General features: G+C 38.5%; 1 protein-coding gene across 1 annotated transcript in view; it reads left to right on the top strand.

Moving 5' to 3' along the window:
- cacna1da (calcium channel, voltage-dependent, L type, alpha 1D subunit, a) overlaps positions 1–13,722 on the top strand; it is a 146,118-nt gene that overhangs the window by 53,011 nt on the left and 79,385 nt on the right. The window contains exons 8-13 of the mRNA XM_051675488.1: positions 274–377; positions 5,945–6,111; positions 9,556–9,630; positions 12,850–12,937; positions 13,416–13,442; positions 13,547–13,707. Of these exons, the coding sequence (XP_051531448.1) occupies positions 274–377; positions 5,945–6,111; positions 9,556–9,630; positions 12,850–12,937; positions 13,416–13,442; positions 13,547–13,707 (622 nt within the window). The remainder of the gene's footprint in view (positions 1–273; positions 378–5,944; positions 6,112–9,555; positions 9,631–12,849; positions 12,938–13,415; positions 13,443–13,546; positions 13,708–13,722) is intronic.

Below are 13,722 nucleotides of genomic sequence, written 5' to 3'. Positions count from 1 at the left end.
GTCTTTCATAGTCCCATCACTCATCTTCTATCTTCTGCAGGGCTATATTTGAACTTTTCCTCATTAGTTTTCTGTTTCATACTTTTTCATTGTTTTCTATTTCTCTCTTCCTTTTTCTTTTTTCCACTTCCTATTCTTCCTCTTACCCTTTCGCTTCCTCTTCCCTTTCCCCTTTCTCTTCCTTATCCCCTTCCCCTTCCTTTTGACCTTCCTTTTACACTTCCCCATTCTCTTCCCCTTCCACCTTCCTCTTCCCCTTCCTCTTTCTCTCAGATGAATGATGCTATGGGTTTGGAGCTGCCGTGGGTGTACTTTGTCAGTTTGGTCATCTTCGGCTCTTTCTTCGTCCTGAACCTGGTTCTGGGTGTGTTGAGCGGGTGAGCTGCTCTTCTTTTCTCCTAACCACAGTCTCTGATCTCCATTTTCACCGTTTTCTCTCTCTCCCAGGACTAAACTTCTTGGAGTTTCTCTCTGTTATACTGTAGATAGTCTCGCTTTCTGGGTTAACCACCCTGTTTGGGCCCCTGTAGGTAAATGATGCCATTGGCTGGGAGACACCTTGGATCTACTTTGTTAGTCTGATCATTCTGGGTTCATTTTTTGTGTTGAACCTTGTGCTAGGTGTTCTCAGTGGGTAAGAATAATGAGAAACGCTATGTGCTGTGTTGTTTGCGGTGATTTCCTATGTTGATCTGAGGACAGTTTTTCTGTACATTTGCATGGGTTGAAGAGTGCAGTTTGACGATAGATCTGATCGTGGATCAGTTTTAAGCACACCTACAGTCATGGCCAAAGAAAATCCACATTTTATTATTAACTAATTTATTTAGCTTTGAATTAACTAATTTCTAATAATTTGTTGTACTGTCTTCCTCTTCCCCTCCCTCTTCTACTGACAATGACAGCCTTGACCAGCTAAAATGGTTCAGCTGGCAGGGTCGGATTATGGTAAAGATGAAATCCCTGGGCATACATCTTTGCTGGCCACCCCGTCGCCGAAAGGGCCCAAGGTTCTAGGTCCATCATCAAGCACTGTCAGCTGGTAACCAGCACAAACGACCAGTTAAACCAATCCTATTTTGCTTATTGACCAGAATAATGTATGTTTTGTGGTTATCCATCAATAAACATCTTGTGCCATTAACAGATTAGCTTTGCACAGCTAAATCATCAAACCACCTCTAAACCAACCATCTTGAAATTTAAGCTGGTCCAAACCGTGTTTTTTTAACAGAGTAGAAAGCCCATTTAGCATAACTGGTCTGTTCAGCCATGAAAACTTTTTAAAGATTTAGCATGTTAATGTGGTTATGACATATTCATAGGATATTGGTCTTGGCGGACTAAATCCGCTAAGCTGCTGCTGCAGAGCAAGTACTGAAACTAGCTACTGCTAGAAAAAATAGTCATACTAAGCTAAGCATGTGGATGTGCTGCTGCTGCACAATTTGACCAAAAGCAAGACATGCTGCATTGAGCAAGTAGGGCATGCTGCTGCACAAATAGACATACAAACAATCACCATGTTGCAGACCTAGACATGTGGAGCTGGGGTGGAGGTAGGTTTCAGAGAAAACTCTCCCAGCGTGATGCAGTGAAACCAGTTTATCTGCAAATCTGAGCAATTTAAATGTTAGATTGGCTTAACATGTCACATGTGAGCAAGCCAGTTGGCTAACAGATAGCAAGTTCAAACCTATCAGCTTACCACATAGAGTTTCATGGCTGAACTTGGGGCTAAACTCAATATGACTCAGCATTCAAAATCACAAATTAATGTTTTCCCAACTAAATAAATTACTACCTGAAAAAAAAAGTATCATATTTGAAATCTGAACCTGTTTTCACATTTGTCCACGCTGTTTTTTTAATTTGTTTTCTTAAGTAACATGCTTGTCCACGCTCGATGGATGTCTTTACCAGATTTAGATAATCGATGTAAAATTGGCAGGGTTGGGGAGTAACGGAATACATGTAATGGGATTACGTATTTAAAATACAAAATATAAGTAACTGTATTCCACTACAGTTACAGTTTTAATCATTGATAAGTAGTATACAGTTACATTCAAAAAGTATTTTGATTACTGATGAGATTACTTTATATTTTATTGTCATTTGTTTCATATAATATTTAGTCCTTTCAGATGGAAAACATTTATACATATAAATGATGTGATCCAAAGTGCATTTGAACAGCGGTGAAACACTTTCTTATGATGTGTTACATTCATACGAGCAGACAGAGAAGAAAGTTTGAAGTAAGTTTGGAGCAGAAGAAATAGAATTTCTAGCCATTTTACATGCACATGTTACCAGGCACGATCATATTTTTTTAACAAGAAAATTCACGTTGGATAATAATTTCTTTTTTACTAGTAAGACCTTTGATATTAGGGTAAAAAACATATTCTTGATAATAATTTTTGTATTGTTTTCCTGTAAAAATATCTAAAAATCCTTAAAACAAGATCGATTTGATTGATCTTGTTTTTGAAATAACACTGCATAAGATATTTAGGTTTTCAGAGAATGTGTATTTTGTCTTACTGTACTGGCAGAGATTTATAGTCAAAACAAGTGAAAAAATCTACCAGTGCTGAAGAAGTAATCCAAAGTATTTAGAATACGTTACTGACCTTGAGTAATCTAATGGAATACGTTACAAATGACATTTTACAGTATGTATTCTGTAATCTGTAGTGGAATACATTTCAAAAGTAACCCTCCCAACCCTGAAAATTGGCAACATTACAGTTTGGATGTGTGCAATCATTTGTCCATGACTGTATACAGTGATGTTTCTACAGATCATGTGTTGTCTGGAGTGTGTTTATGACATCAGAGTGATGTGTGCTGTGAGATGATACTCGCGTCTACTGGGCGAATTGTTCTTAACTGCTGACAGTATTGAAATAGGTTGAGTTTCCCAATAAGACTGGAAATCACACTCTTAAAAGGGTCATATCATAATGAATCAAACTCTCCTTGATGTTTTGAGATAAAAGTGTCCTTATCATATTCTAACATTCTCAACTCTCATGAACAATGTTATAATGTTCAGATATTTGGTGTTAATTCATCATAGGTCTAGCTAGTGTTTGCTTCTGAAACTTTACGTAGACAGTAACAGAACCATAACTTTGAGGCTTTGAGCCACTGAATACAGAGTTTAGTAAAGCTGGAAAGAGACAACTAGACATTGAGAGATGGGCAGGAGGGGATGAGGAAGAAGGACTAGCCAGAAGAAGGAAGGGCAGAAGAAGGAGAGCAAGAAGAACTGAGCTAGACAGGTGATGGGTTGAAACAGACACTCGGCTCAATACTGTTGTTTTGTTTCCACATCAGAAAGAGAACCCATGTCTCTCATATTCTCCTCTTGTCCTTCTGAGAGGGGCACTTGCAGATTTTCTGACCTCCCCCAAAGGGTGAAATTAATTTGCTTCCTGTGTCCATGAGTTCTGCAAGCTCTTTCTTCAAGTGGTTATTAATATTCTGCTACAAGATGTAGACACTGTGCCCTACGGTGGAGCATACTGTATACAATTTGCAGCTCAAAAAATCTTCTGGTTTGGATTTTATTTTTGTGCATATGCTGTTTTATTAAGAATGCCTCTGACACTGTGTGACCTTTTGAGTGTGTTTGCAAGTGAATTGGACAAGCATGCACCCTGCTGGTAGGACGTTGAAGCGATTGTGTCTGGGTTATTTGGCTTTATGTGAACATAGAGCACATTTACTTTAGTGGTGGGAATTGCTTGCGATTTATAAGTGTTTTTGTTTTTATTTTACAGCAATAAAATGGAATTGCTTGCAATAAGCATGTAAAATATAAGGTGAACTCAACTATTAATTTTGAATTTGTGAAGCAAAATTACCATACATTTTGTAATTTGAATTTTATTACTTTCTCTTTCAAATCACAACTTTACTCTTGCAAAAATAAATAAATAAAGATGGTTGGCTAGTCTTAGCTACTCTCACAGCCTGATCATAGCTGGTCAGCCTGGTCTTTGTTGGTCTTCCATGCTGGTCATAGCTTTTTTTTCTCCTAGCTTGATCTTGGCTGGACAGGCTGGTCTAAGCTAGTCCGGTTGGTCTCCCAGCCTGATCATAGCTGGTCAGGCTGGTCTTAGGGAGGTTTTGAACACTTTCAAGCTGGTCAGGCTGATTTGAGCTGTTCAGGCTGGTCTTTGTTGGTCTCCCAAGCTGGTCATAGCTGGTCAGGCTGGATTTAAAGGGGTTTTAATAACTTATTTTTAGCTGTTCAGGCTGGTCTTAGCTAGTTGGGCTGGTCTCCCAGCATGGTCTTGGCTGGTCAGGCTAGTCTTAGCTAGTCTTGCTGGTCTTAGCTGCGCAGGCTGGTCTTAACTATTACAGCTGGTCTTAGCTGGTCTCTCAAGCTGGTCATAGCTGGTCAGGCTGGATTTAGAGGGGTTTTGAACACTTTTTTTAAGCTGGTCAGGCTGGTCTTAGCTAGTCGGGCTGGTCTCCCAGCATGGTCTTATCTGGTCAGGCTGGTCTAAGCTAGTCCGGTTGGTCTTAGCTGGTCAGACTGGTCTTAGCTAGTCTGGCTGGTTTTAGCTGTTCAGGCTGGTCTTAGCTGGTCTCCCAGCCTGATCATAGCTGGTCAGGCTGGTTTTAGGGAGGTTTTGAACACTTTTAGCTAGTTAGGCTTGTCTTAGCTGGTCAGGCTGATCTTTGTTGGTCTCCTAAGCTGGTCATAGCTGGTCAGGCTAGATTTAAAGGGGTTTAATTGCTTTTTTTAGTTGGTCAGTCTGATCTTAAGGAGGTTTTGAACACTTTTTTATTTTTTTTTATTTTATTTTTTTTTACGTGGTCAGAATAGTTATAGCTGGTAAGGCTGGTTTTACCTAGGCAGGCTGGTTTTAGATTGTCAGGCTTGTCAGGCATCTTTGTTGGTCTCCTAAAATGGCCATAGCTGGTCAGGCTAGATTTAGAGAGGTTTTAATCACTTTTTTTTTATCTGGCCAGGGTGGTCTTAGCTAGTTGGGCTGGTCTCCCAGCATGGTCTTGGCTGGTCAAGCTGGTCTTAGCTAGTCCGGCTGGTCTTAGCTACTCAGGCTGATCTTAACTATTACAGCTGGTCTTAGTTGATCTCCTAGCATGTTTATAGCTGGTCAGGCTGGTCTGATGGAGGTTTTGAACTTTTTTTTTTTTAGCTGGTCAAACAAGTTATAGCTCATAAGGCTGGTTTTACCTGGTCAGGCTGGTCTCCCAGGCTGGTCATAGCTGGTCAGGCTGGATTTAGAGGGGTTTTAATCACTTTTTTTAGCTGGTCAGGGTCGTCTTAGCTAGTCTGGCAGGTTTTAGCTGGTCTCCCAGCATGGTTTTCTTGGCTGGTCAAGCTGTTCTCATCTTGTCCGGCTGGCCTTAGCTGGTCAGGCTGGTCTTAGCTAATCCGGTGGCTGGTGCGGACAGTTCTTTCATCATCGTGCGCTCTGGCCCGGCGGCTTTCACTTTCGCGTGCTGTCTCCATGTTTATATCCGTGTCTCCAGCTGAATGTGCTTAGATGCAATATACAATATGGAACAGCCTTTCTGAGGCCCACCCTCCAGTCTGGCAGGGGCCCCCCCTCAAGCTGGGCCCGAGACAAAAGGTCCAGTTGTCCCCCCTTATCGGCGGCCCTGCTCACTGTATATAATTTTTTACCACACCTCTAATGTGTGTGTATATGTGTGTGTGTGTGTGTGTGTGTGTGTGTGTGTGTGTGTATATATATATATATATATATATATATATATATATATATATATATATATATATATATATATAATTTTTTTTTTCCTTAAGGTTTGAAATAAGATTGCTGTATTTGCTGTGGGTTGAGAGAAAGATGATTTCTAGACAGACAGATAATTTATTGCAGTGTATGTATGTATAATCATAAGTATACTGAGGTAAAACTGTTTCTGAACCCAGAGAGTTCTCTAAAGAACGAGAGAAGGCGAAGGCTCGTGGAGACTTCCAAAAGCTACGTGAGAAACAACAGCTGGAGGAAGATCTGAAAGGTTATTTGGATTGGATCACACAGGCAGAAGACATCGACCCGGAGAACGAGGAGGATGATGAGGAGACCAAACGCAATCGTGAGTACCTGAATACCCTCACAGAATGGAAATATGTAAAAATGTAAGAAGAGGTTACACCTAAAAATCATCTGGTTTCATGTCATGCTAGAGCATAACTTTTACAGCTTTTAAAGTAAAAATATGAAATTTAAGTAACGTGAAACTGGCATGTTCATCTCACCTATTTTAGTGACTGTCATTTAAAGCTAAAGTTTTTAATTTTTTCTAAAAAAAATTCTCATTTCCTAGCTCAATATGCAGTAAACTATAAGTATGCCATTTGTAGATTGATTTCACCTAAAAGTGTAACACTGTGGCACTATCAAAACATACCTCTGTTTGAGCATCCCAACTAGCAACACTGGCTCAGTGACGTGATTTGGGGGTGGGACTATCTGTTTGTACAACAAATGGAACACAGGGGTTTTTCTGGATTCCGTTAAAAACACTGATTGTTTTTGCAGTTCCGTTTGTGACGATAGTGGCACAGAAATTTCACACTTCAGCTTTAAGATGACGTTACAGCTGACCAAAGATTTGCCACTTTTTGTAGCAGCTACCGAGGCAACTTTAATTGGCCTGTCATGCCTATAAAACTGTTGTGTGACACAGAGCAGACGTCAGCAAGCCCAAAACAGCTGCCTCTGGTGTATTTCTGATTAAATACTTGGAGAGCAGTCAGCACGCACTGATGCCGCGAGTGCTAGCTTTGCTGTTGAAATGCACATTCGTCTTTCAAAGTCAAACATTCCCCAGGTCAGCAGGTACACTACTGTACAGTACTGTATGGGCAGTTTGCTTGATTCCTATCAGTGGCATTCATTGAAATAAAAAATGTTCCTTAATTTATTGCTTCCATTCTGATTATTGCACTTCATTGTCTCTATTGTCTCATTAGATTTTTATTTCCCCTAATCAATTTTATAAGAAACATCTGAGAAAAAATTGGTACATTAAGGAAACATTCAGTAATTTAGAACTCCATTAAGGATCCTGAGTTATAAAGTTGCAGCCTCTTAGCAATCCTGGAGAAATTCATTCATCCAAACATTTCACCATGATGGTGACCGCTCCATCTGCTTTCAACAAAAGTGACGCTTCTAAATGTAAGTGAGCCAGTAAGGGTGGTATCTGCTGAATGAAAGGAGTTTGCTTGGAAGTGGAGAAACTGAGCAAAATAAGGACTAATCCTAATCCCTTTTATATAAGCAGCACACATGATCGTGAGCCGCTACAGTAGGGCAGATTTCAATTTCGACTGTCATTGGAACCCGAGCGGGCAGCTCTTTAAAATGACCGAAGAGTTCAGTGCTGTGAGAGGGCAGTCGGGTTAGATTAGCACTTCAATTCTGAAAGGGTTCTTTGCTATAATTGATTGATACAATCCCACAGAATTCTTAAAGGGGATAGTTGAAATGAAAACAAAAATTCTGTGATGACTTTCTTCTGTGGAACACAAAAGAAGATATTAGGCACAAGGTTATTGTGTGGGGGAAAAAATGCAGTGCAAGTGGATGGTCACTGAGGCTAACATTCTGCCTCACAGCTCCTTTTGTGTCCACAGTGGAAGGAATGTTCGTACAGGTTTGGAGCAACATGATTGTGAGTCAGTTATGTCAGAATGATCATTTTTAGGTTTAGCAGTTACACAGAAATGAATGTGGAAATGGAATATCAAGTTGAATCCCATTTTCAATCATCAAAATTCAGAGAATCTCTCTAGATGTAGATTTTGCCAGTGCCAATTTGAATTCATAGATTTTTTTAATTAAAATTGGAATTTCTCTTCTCTATTATATACTAAAGGGCTGCTTCATTTGTTAAATTTGTTCATTTGAATAACACATTGTAATTTGCAAAATGAACATTTTATATATTATTGCCACTGCTTAGGTATTAAGATTGAAAGTACATTAAGGCATACAATCACATTGAAAAGGAAAGGATATTTTTGGCAGCTTAATTTTTTAAGACTTAATAGTCTTATTTCATGAATGGGCCATTTGCTTGTGGTGGGATTTTGATTCATCCCAGTGACTCAAGTCTTTTGAATCCGTTCGCCAAAAAGATTTGTTCAGATTTGGTCATTGACAATTTCTGCAAATTACGCCTTTGCGCCAGTAGATGACGCCAAATGACGGTACGTTTTGAACAAGTAATTGCATTGTACCCAAAGCACAGAGTCAATTATGACCAGAGCAAGTCTAATTATACTTCAGTAAAATTTGTGTGTCTACAGTTCTGCTAAGAGACTTCAGTACGAGTGTTAATGCATCATAAGCGTTTCCCCACAAATGCCAACAAAACAAGTCTATCAAATTCTGCTGAGCACAACTTTTTATCAAGCTATACAAAAAAAAAAGACAATACTAGCCTACAAAATTATTATGAGTTTCAGTAACATCCATATTGTAATGTGTGGCCAACATCACTCACTTTTATTCATAATTAATCTGGTCCCTTGTTGAATTAGATTAACTAAATGAACAAACAATGTGACTCCTACTCCTCTTGCTTAGCCAGTTAGCAGATCCTCATTCATAAATGAGATGACTGATTCATTCATTTAGTTCGCAAATGTGAGTCAAACCAATGATATGCTCCTACACAGCCAGCACTCTATTGCTATTGGCTCACACTATAGTCAGTCTTTAAAAGCAGGACAAAGCCACACAAAGCGTACCACAAATGATAAGAAAGCAGGTCTTATTTGTCTTATATTTTGTCAAATGGGCTTCAATTTTATCAAGACATGGTAAAAGTTTAAGAAAAGCCTAAATATCTTCTATCTGTCTACACTATGCACCAAAGCACAAAATATCCATTCAAAATTCATGCCATTTTTCACACATTCATAAACTGGGAATTATGTCTTGTGCACCTATAAACTTGTCTTAAGTGCATTTCTCTCCTTGTTGAACGTGATTGACTCACATGCTGAACTGAACGAATGATATGCCTCCTCTCATTCACTCAGTCAGCAGATTCTCATTAACGAACAAAATGACCGAGTTCATTTCGTTCACGAACGAGTTTCCCAGTACATTCAGTTCATTTATGAACAAGACGTTAAGTAAAAAAAACTTGAGACACCTGCCTTCCGTTCCATTTGTTGTGCTGCGTCTAGCTTTTTTTAAACGCAGTAACATGTTTGGTCTGAACGGTCCTTTACTATGTTCCCTTTGCGTCAGTCTAATGCTTTCAGTACATGCATTGCACCATGACATCATAAAAAATCCTGTTCTCATTCACTCTTACTAACAACTACCCGTCGTCCTCCTTTCCAGCTTACCAGTTGCCTCAATGTCAATATTTTTGTTGTTTACTGTTGTTGTTAATTGTGTTGGTGCTGTTCTTGTTCCCGTGCTTTAACCTGTGTCGCTGCTCGTTCTCGCCCCTGTGACCATGATGCGGCTGTACTGTGTATATCATGCATGGGCTTTGGGTGCATGGGATATGAAGGGGTTACACTGGCCAGCCTCATGGGGAAGAAGAAGAAAGGGTTTGGCTGGTTCAGCCAGTCCTCTGACACTCATGGTAAATCTCCCTCCAACCCCTCTGTCCCTTTCAACTGATAAAGTGTGTCTATGTGAATGTGTGTGATTACTTGAGAATTCTTTCAATACTATCTGTTAGAATCCTTTTCATCCCAGAATAAAAATAAAATCTGTCTCTAGACCATATTAAACTATAATTAAACCATATTAAAAAAAAGCTGTAGTAAAATAGGTGATGTATGCCAACCCGTAACTGCAAATTAGTTAAATTCTATATTAGGACGCCTACACACTAGGGAAAGCTAAGTCGGAGCGTTTGACACATGTAAATCCTAAGGTCCATTTGGAAGGCATGTACTAGAGAGAGCAGGTGGTTCAGTTCAAACAGAAGCTGCAGTCCATTGGCGATCACAGATAGCACTGATTATCTAAATTATATTTTTTCGACAGTGTACCACTGAAACACTTCTCCAGGCTCTCCCACTACAATAACTATATTTGTAGCCTGGCAGAGAAACATAATAAAGGACAGGGAATAAATATACCATGTGTATGAGTTTGTCCTCCATGTTTTTTTTGTTTTTTTCGATTTCACAGCGCAGCTAGTCCTGCCTTTCCGAGATTCTCATTGGTCAATGCATCCCTACGTCAGAATCCGTTGCAGCAAAAGTTAAAATGCTCTCAACTTTTGGTAGCATGACGGAGCGTAACTATCGCAAACCCTTGCGTTTTCCCTCTTCGTCCTTCCAACTCACCATCCCCATTGAAATGAATGCATTCGCAGCGTTCAGCATGAACTCTAGTGTGTAGGCACCCTTAATGTGCCAAATTGCAAAACAGCCTACAATGCCCTACAGTGCCTGAAAAAAACCTGAAACTGAGAAAAATGGCTTGAAAGTTTGTTGATTGTCTATTCAAATGTTGATGGTAAAAAAAAGTCTCTCAGTTTTAGTTTTAGTTTTTTTTTATTTTATTGTAGCATCGTTGAGTCAAACCGGTCTGTTACAGAACAGATAATAGTTTAAGGCCACTTGCACATTAATATGTTTGACAAGACATTGAAACATTGAAAGGCTTTGGAATGGCGTTTTTCCCAACCGAAAATTATGACTTTCGAAAATCTTTTGACTTTTGGAAAACCATGACGTTAGTAAACTGAAATTGGAGTTTTCACCACACTAATAATTTTTTTTTTTGTTTGAAAACGCATTGATCTTGCTACATTTACAATTCTTATCCACACTGGAATGACATTTTCCTACAGTGAAAAATAAGCATTCAGAAAACGTCCTACATTACTGCATATTTCGTAAAACAATGACGTTTTCAGAAGAAAACTAGAATGTTTTTGTTTAAAAATGCATTGATTTTGCTACATTTATGCCTCTCATCCACACTGGAATGATGTTTTCCTCCACCAAAAATGGGGTGTTCAGAAAACACCCTCGGCTACAGCATACTTCATGCATAATTATGATGTTATGAAACTGAAAACGTAACAATAACGGATTAGTGTGGACGTGGCCTAAGTCATGACAAAATGTGTAGTTACTGTATTTTGCCTTTTCAGGGCTGTGAAGGCTAATGAGCTATATTATTTGACAGAAGCACTCTTTATTGCGATTATTATTATCAACACAAATAATTATGTATTGAACATTGGTGTGTTTTATGATATTCCCATACCCAATGTTTTACAAAACATAAGATAAGAAGTAAGCCACAAGATATCGAGCGTTACAGTGATTTTACCGCGATTTACCATGGGGTTTAGCTTGATGAAAATGTTTTGCTAAAATGTGTATGATATTTATGAATGATGTGGTGTGTGAATGCAAAACCAATTCCTTTTCATGCGACTTGTGCTTTTACAAGTGTGATTTTCCTTATGTTTGAACATAAACACATGCTGTATGGTATGTCTTTGCACCCCTCATTTTTCCCTTAGCATTTTTCCCTTAGCATTACAATCTCTTTCCTGCACTAATTTGTCCCTCTCATTCTCATTCTTTCAAAGTCAGCATGAGACGGAAGCGCAGTGTATCACCAAGTTTCAGTGTAAATCCCACTTTAAAACAGTGACGGAGTTGATACTGTAGAAATGAGGTTAAACCCAGATCACCAGGCCTGTGGTTAGCAGTTTAAAGAGCAGTTACAAAGTCCAGTCACACTTGCTTATTACTGTCTACTGATGTATCAGAAATTATCTGCGTATCCCAAGGGAATGTGAGGGCTGAGTAGAGCAGTCTTTTTTTTTTTTTTTCTCCAGCAGTCATTTGTTGTATCATTAGTGAACTTTTACCCAGTGCTAGGATCAAACTCTTGGCCTTTCAATTTGATCTATGTGAACTGAACCGACTAGAGCCGAACTATTATATTAAAAATCATGTTTCGCAGATATCAAGACTTAAGACTCATTATCTTATTGCTTTATTATTTGCCCAGAGCTTAGAAATCATGGTTATAATAAATTGATTTTTCTTCATGGTTAACACATGTACACACACATATGGGTAGTCGACATGAAATGCTTTGGACAGTTGACATTTCCTGCAGTGTGACATGCTATACTCCATCTAAAACTATTTTAAATGGCATTTTGCACATTCTTTTAAAAGTACGATGCATGCAGTTTTTAGGAATACATTATTTGAGAGACTGCTGTACATGGAGTATTTGTACTTACAGTAATTTGTCATAATTTGTTAAACAGAAGGACCATTTAAAATGAACTTGTAAAAAGGTGATTACAAACTGAAAAACTTAAAAGAAATGTTGGCCAGGTACAGCATTTAAAATATTCTTTGCCATTTGCAAATACATAATAAAATCTTTATGACGATTTAAAATATATATACATACGTATATATATATATATATATATATATATATATATATATATATATATATATATATATATATTGGACATGTTGTGGGTCAGCTACCCACTACTTTTTAGCGGTTTCTGCATGCCCTCTTTTATTCAACACAAATCCTTTTTACAAATGGAGCTTGTAACTTTTGGATTGGGTTTCTATATCGATATGTCTCAAAATCACATTATCTTCTTGTTGGATGCTTGTTTTTCTGAAAGGTCGACAATCATTTTGTGCACAAGCTAGTTTTTGTCCACAAAATTATTATTTTGGCAGAGTCTGTGTGAACATGCTGTGTGTTGATAAATCTTCTGTGTAGTGAGTAAATGTTCAGTGTGCATTTTAATGTGTGTTTGATGAACCTTGTATTTGTGACACAATAGCAAGTATGCCTGCAAGTGAGACGGAATCGATGAATACAGAAAACGAAAAAGGAGAGGACGAGAAGGCAACATGTTGTGGCCCAACATGGTGAGAAGCCGCTCATATACACAAATACATCCAATAAACATATGTATTTACATAAAGGTGATGTGTTTAATTTTTTTGATGTTGCATTTTCTCTAATTTCATATTGTGCAAACACAACTACATGTAAATAAGCTATTCCCTGGTTTATGTCTATGAAGAGTTTAAATACTGTGGCTCTATGGTGCTATCAAAACATTGCTCTGTTTGTTTGACCAGTGGCGTGAGTTTGGAGCGGGACTATCTGTTTGTACGACCAATTGCGGATGAGGGGAGTGTTCATGAAACCTGTTTAAAAACAGTTTTCTTGAAAATCAGTCATAATTTGTTTTATTTCATTTGGGGATACTGTTGAGACACACATTACACACTTCACCTTTAATCTGTAATGTACGATATTTTGTTATATGCTCTACCAAGTGAATATATGAACACTCTGCTTTATTTTTTAACTTTACAATTTGTTTATTTTGATTTACAGTCAGAAAATTTCCAAATCAAAATTCAGGTTAGTACACCCATTGAGTGCATGCAAGTGTCTGTCTTTCTGTCTGTCTTCATTTTTCTTCCCCTTCTGTTTATCTTCTTTGACTTCACTGCCTCCTCTTTCAGTCGGCGCTGGCGTCGCTGGAACCGGCTCTGTCGGAGGAATTGTCGTTTAGCAGTCAAATCAGTGCCGTTTTATTGGCTGGTAATTATTCTAGTGTTCCTCAACACTTTGACCATCTCTTCAGAACATTACAACCAGCCTGAGTGGCTTACACAAGTACAGGGTGAGTGCTCAGTAT

Source organism: Myxocyprinus asiaticus, chromosome 37 (assembly GCF_019703515.2).
Source record: "Myxocyprinus asiaticus isolate MX2 ecotype Aquarium Trade chromosome 37, UBuf_Myxa_2, whole genome shotgun sequence".
NCBI lineage: Eukaryota > Metazoa > Chordata > Actinopteri > Cypriniformes > Catostomidae > Myxocyprinus > Myxocyprinus asiaticus.
The sequence above is the reverse complement of the archived record's forward strand: the minus strand, read 5'-3'. Positions and strand labels throughout refer to the sequence as shown.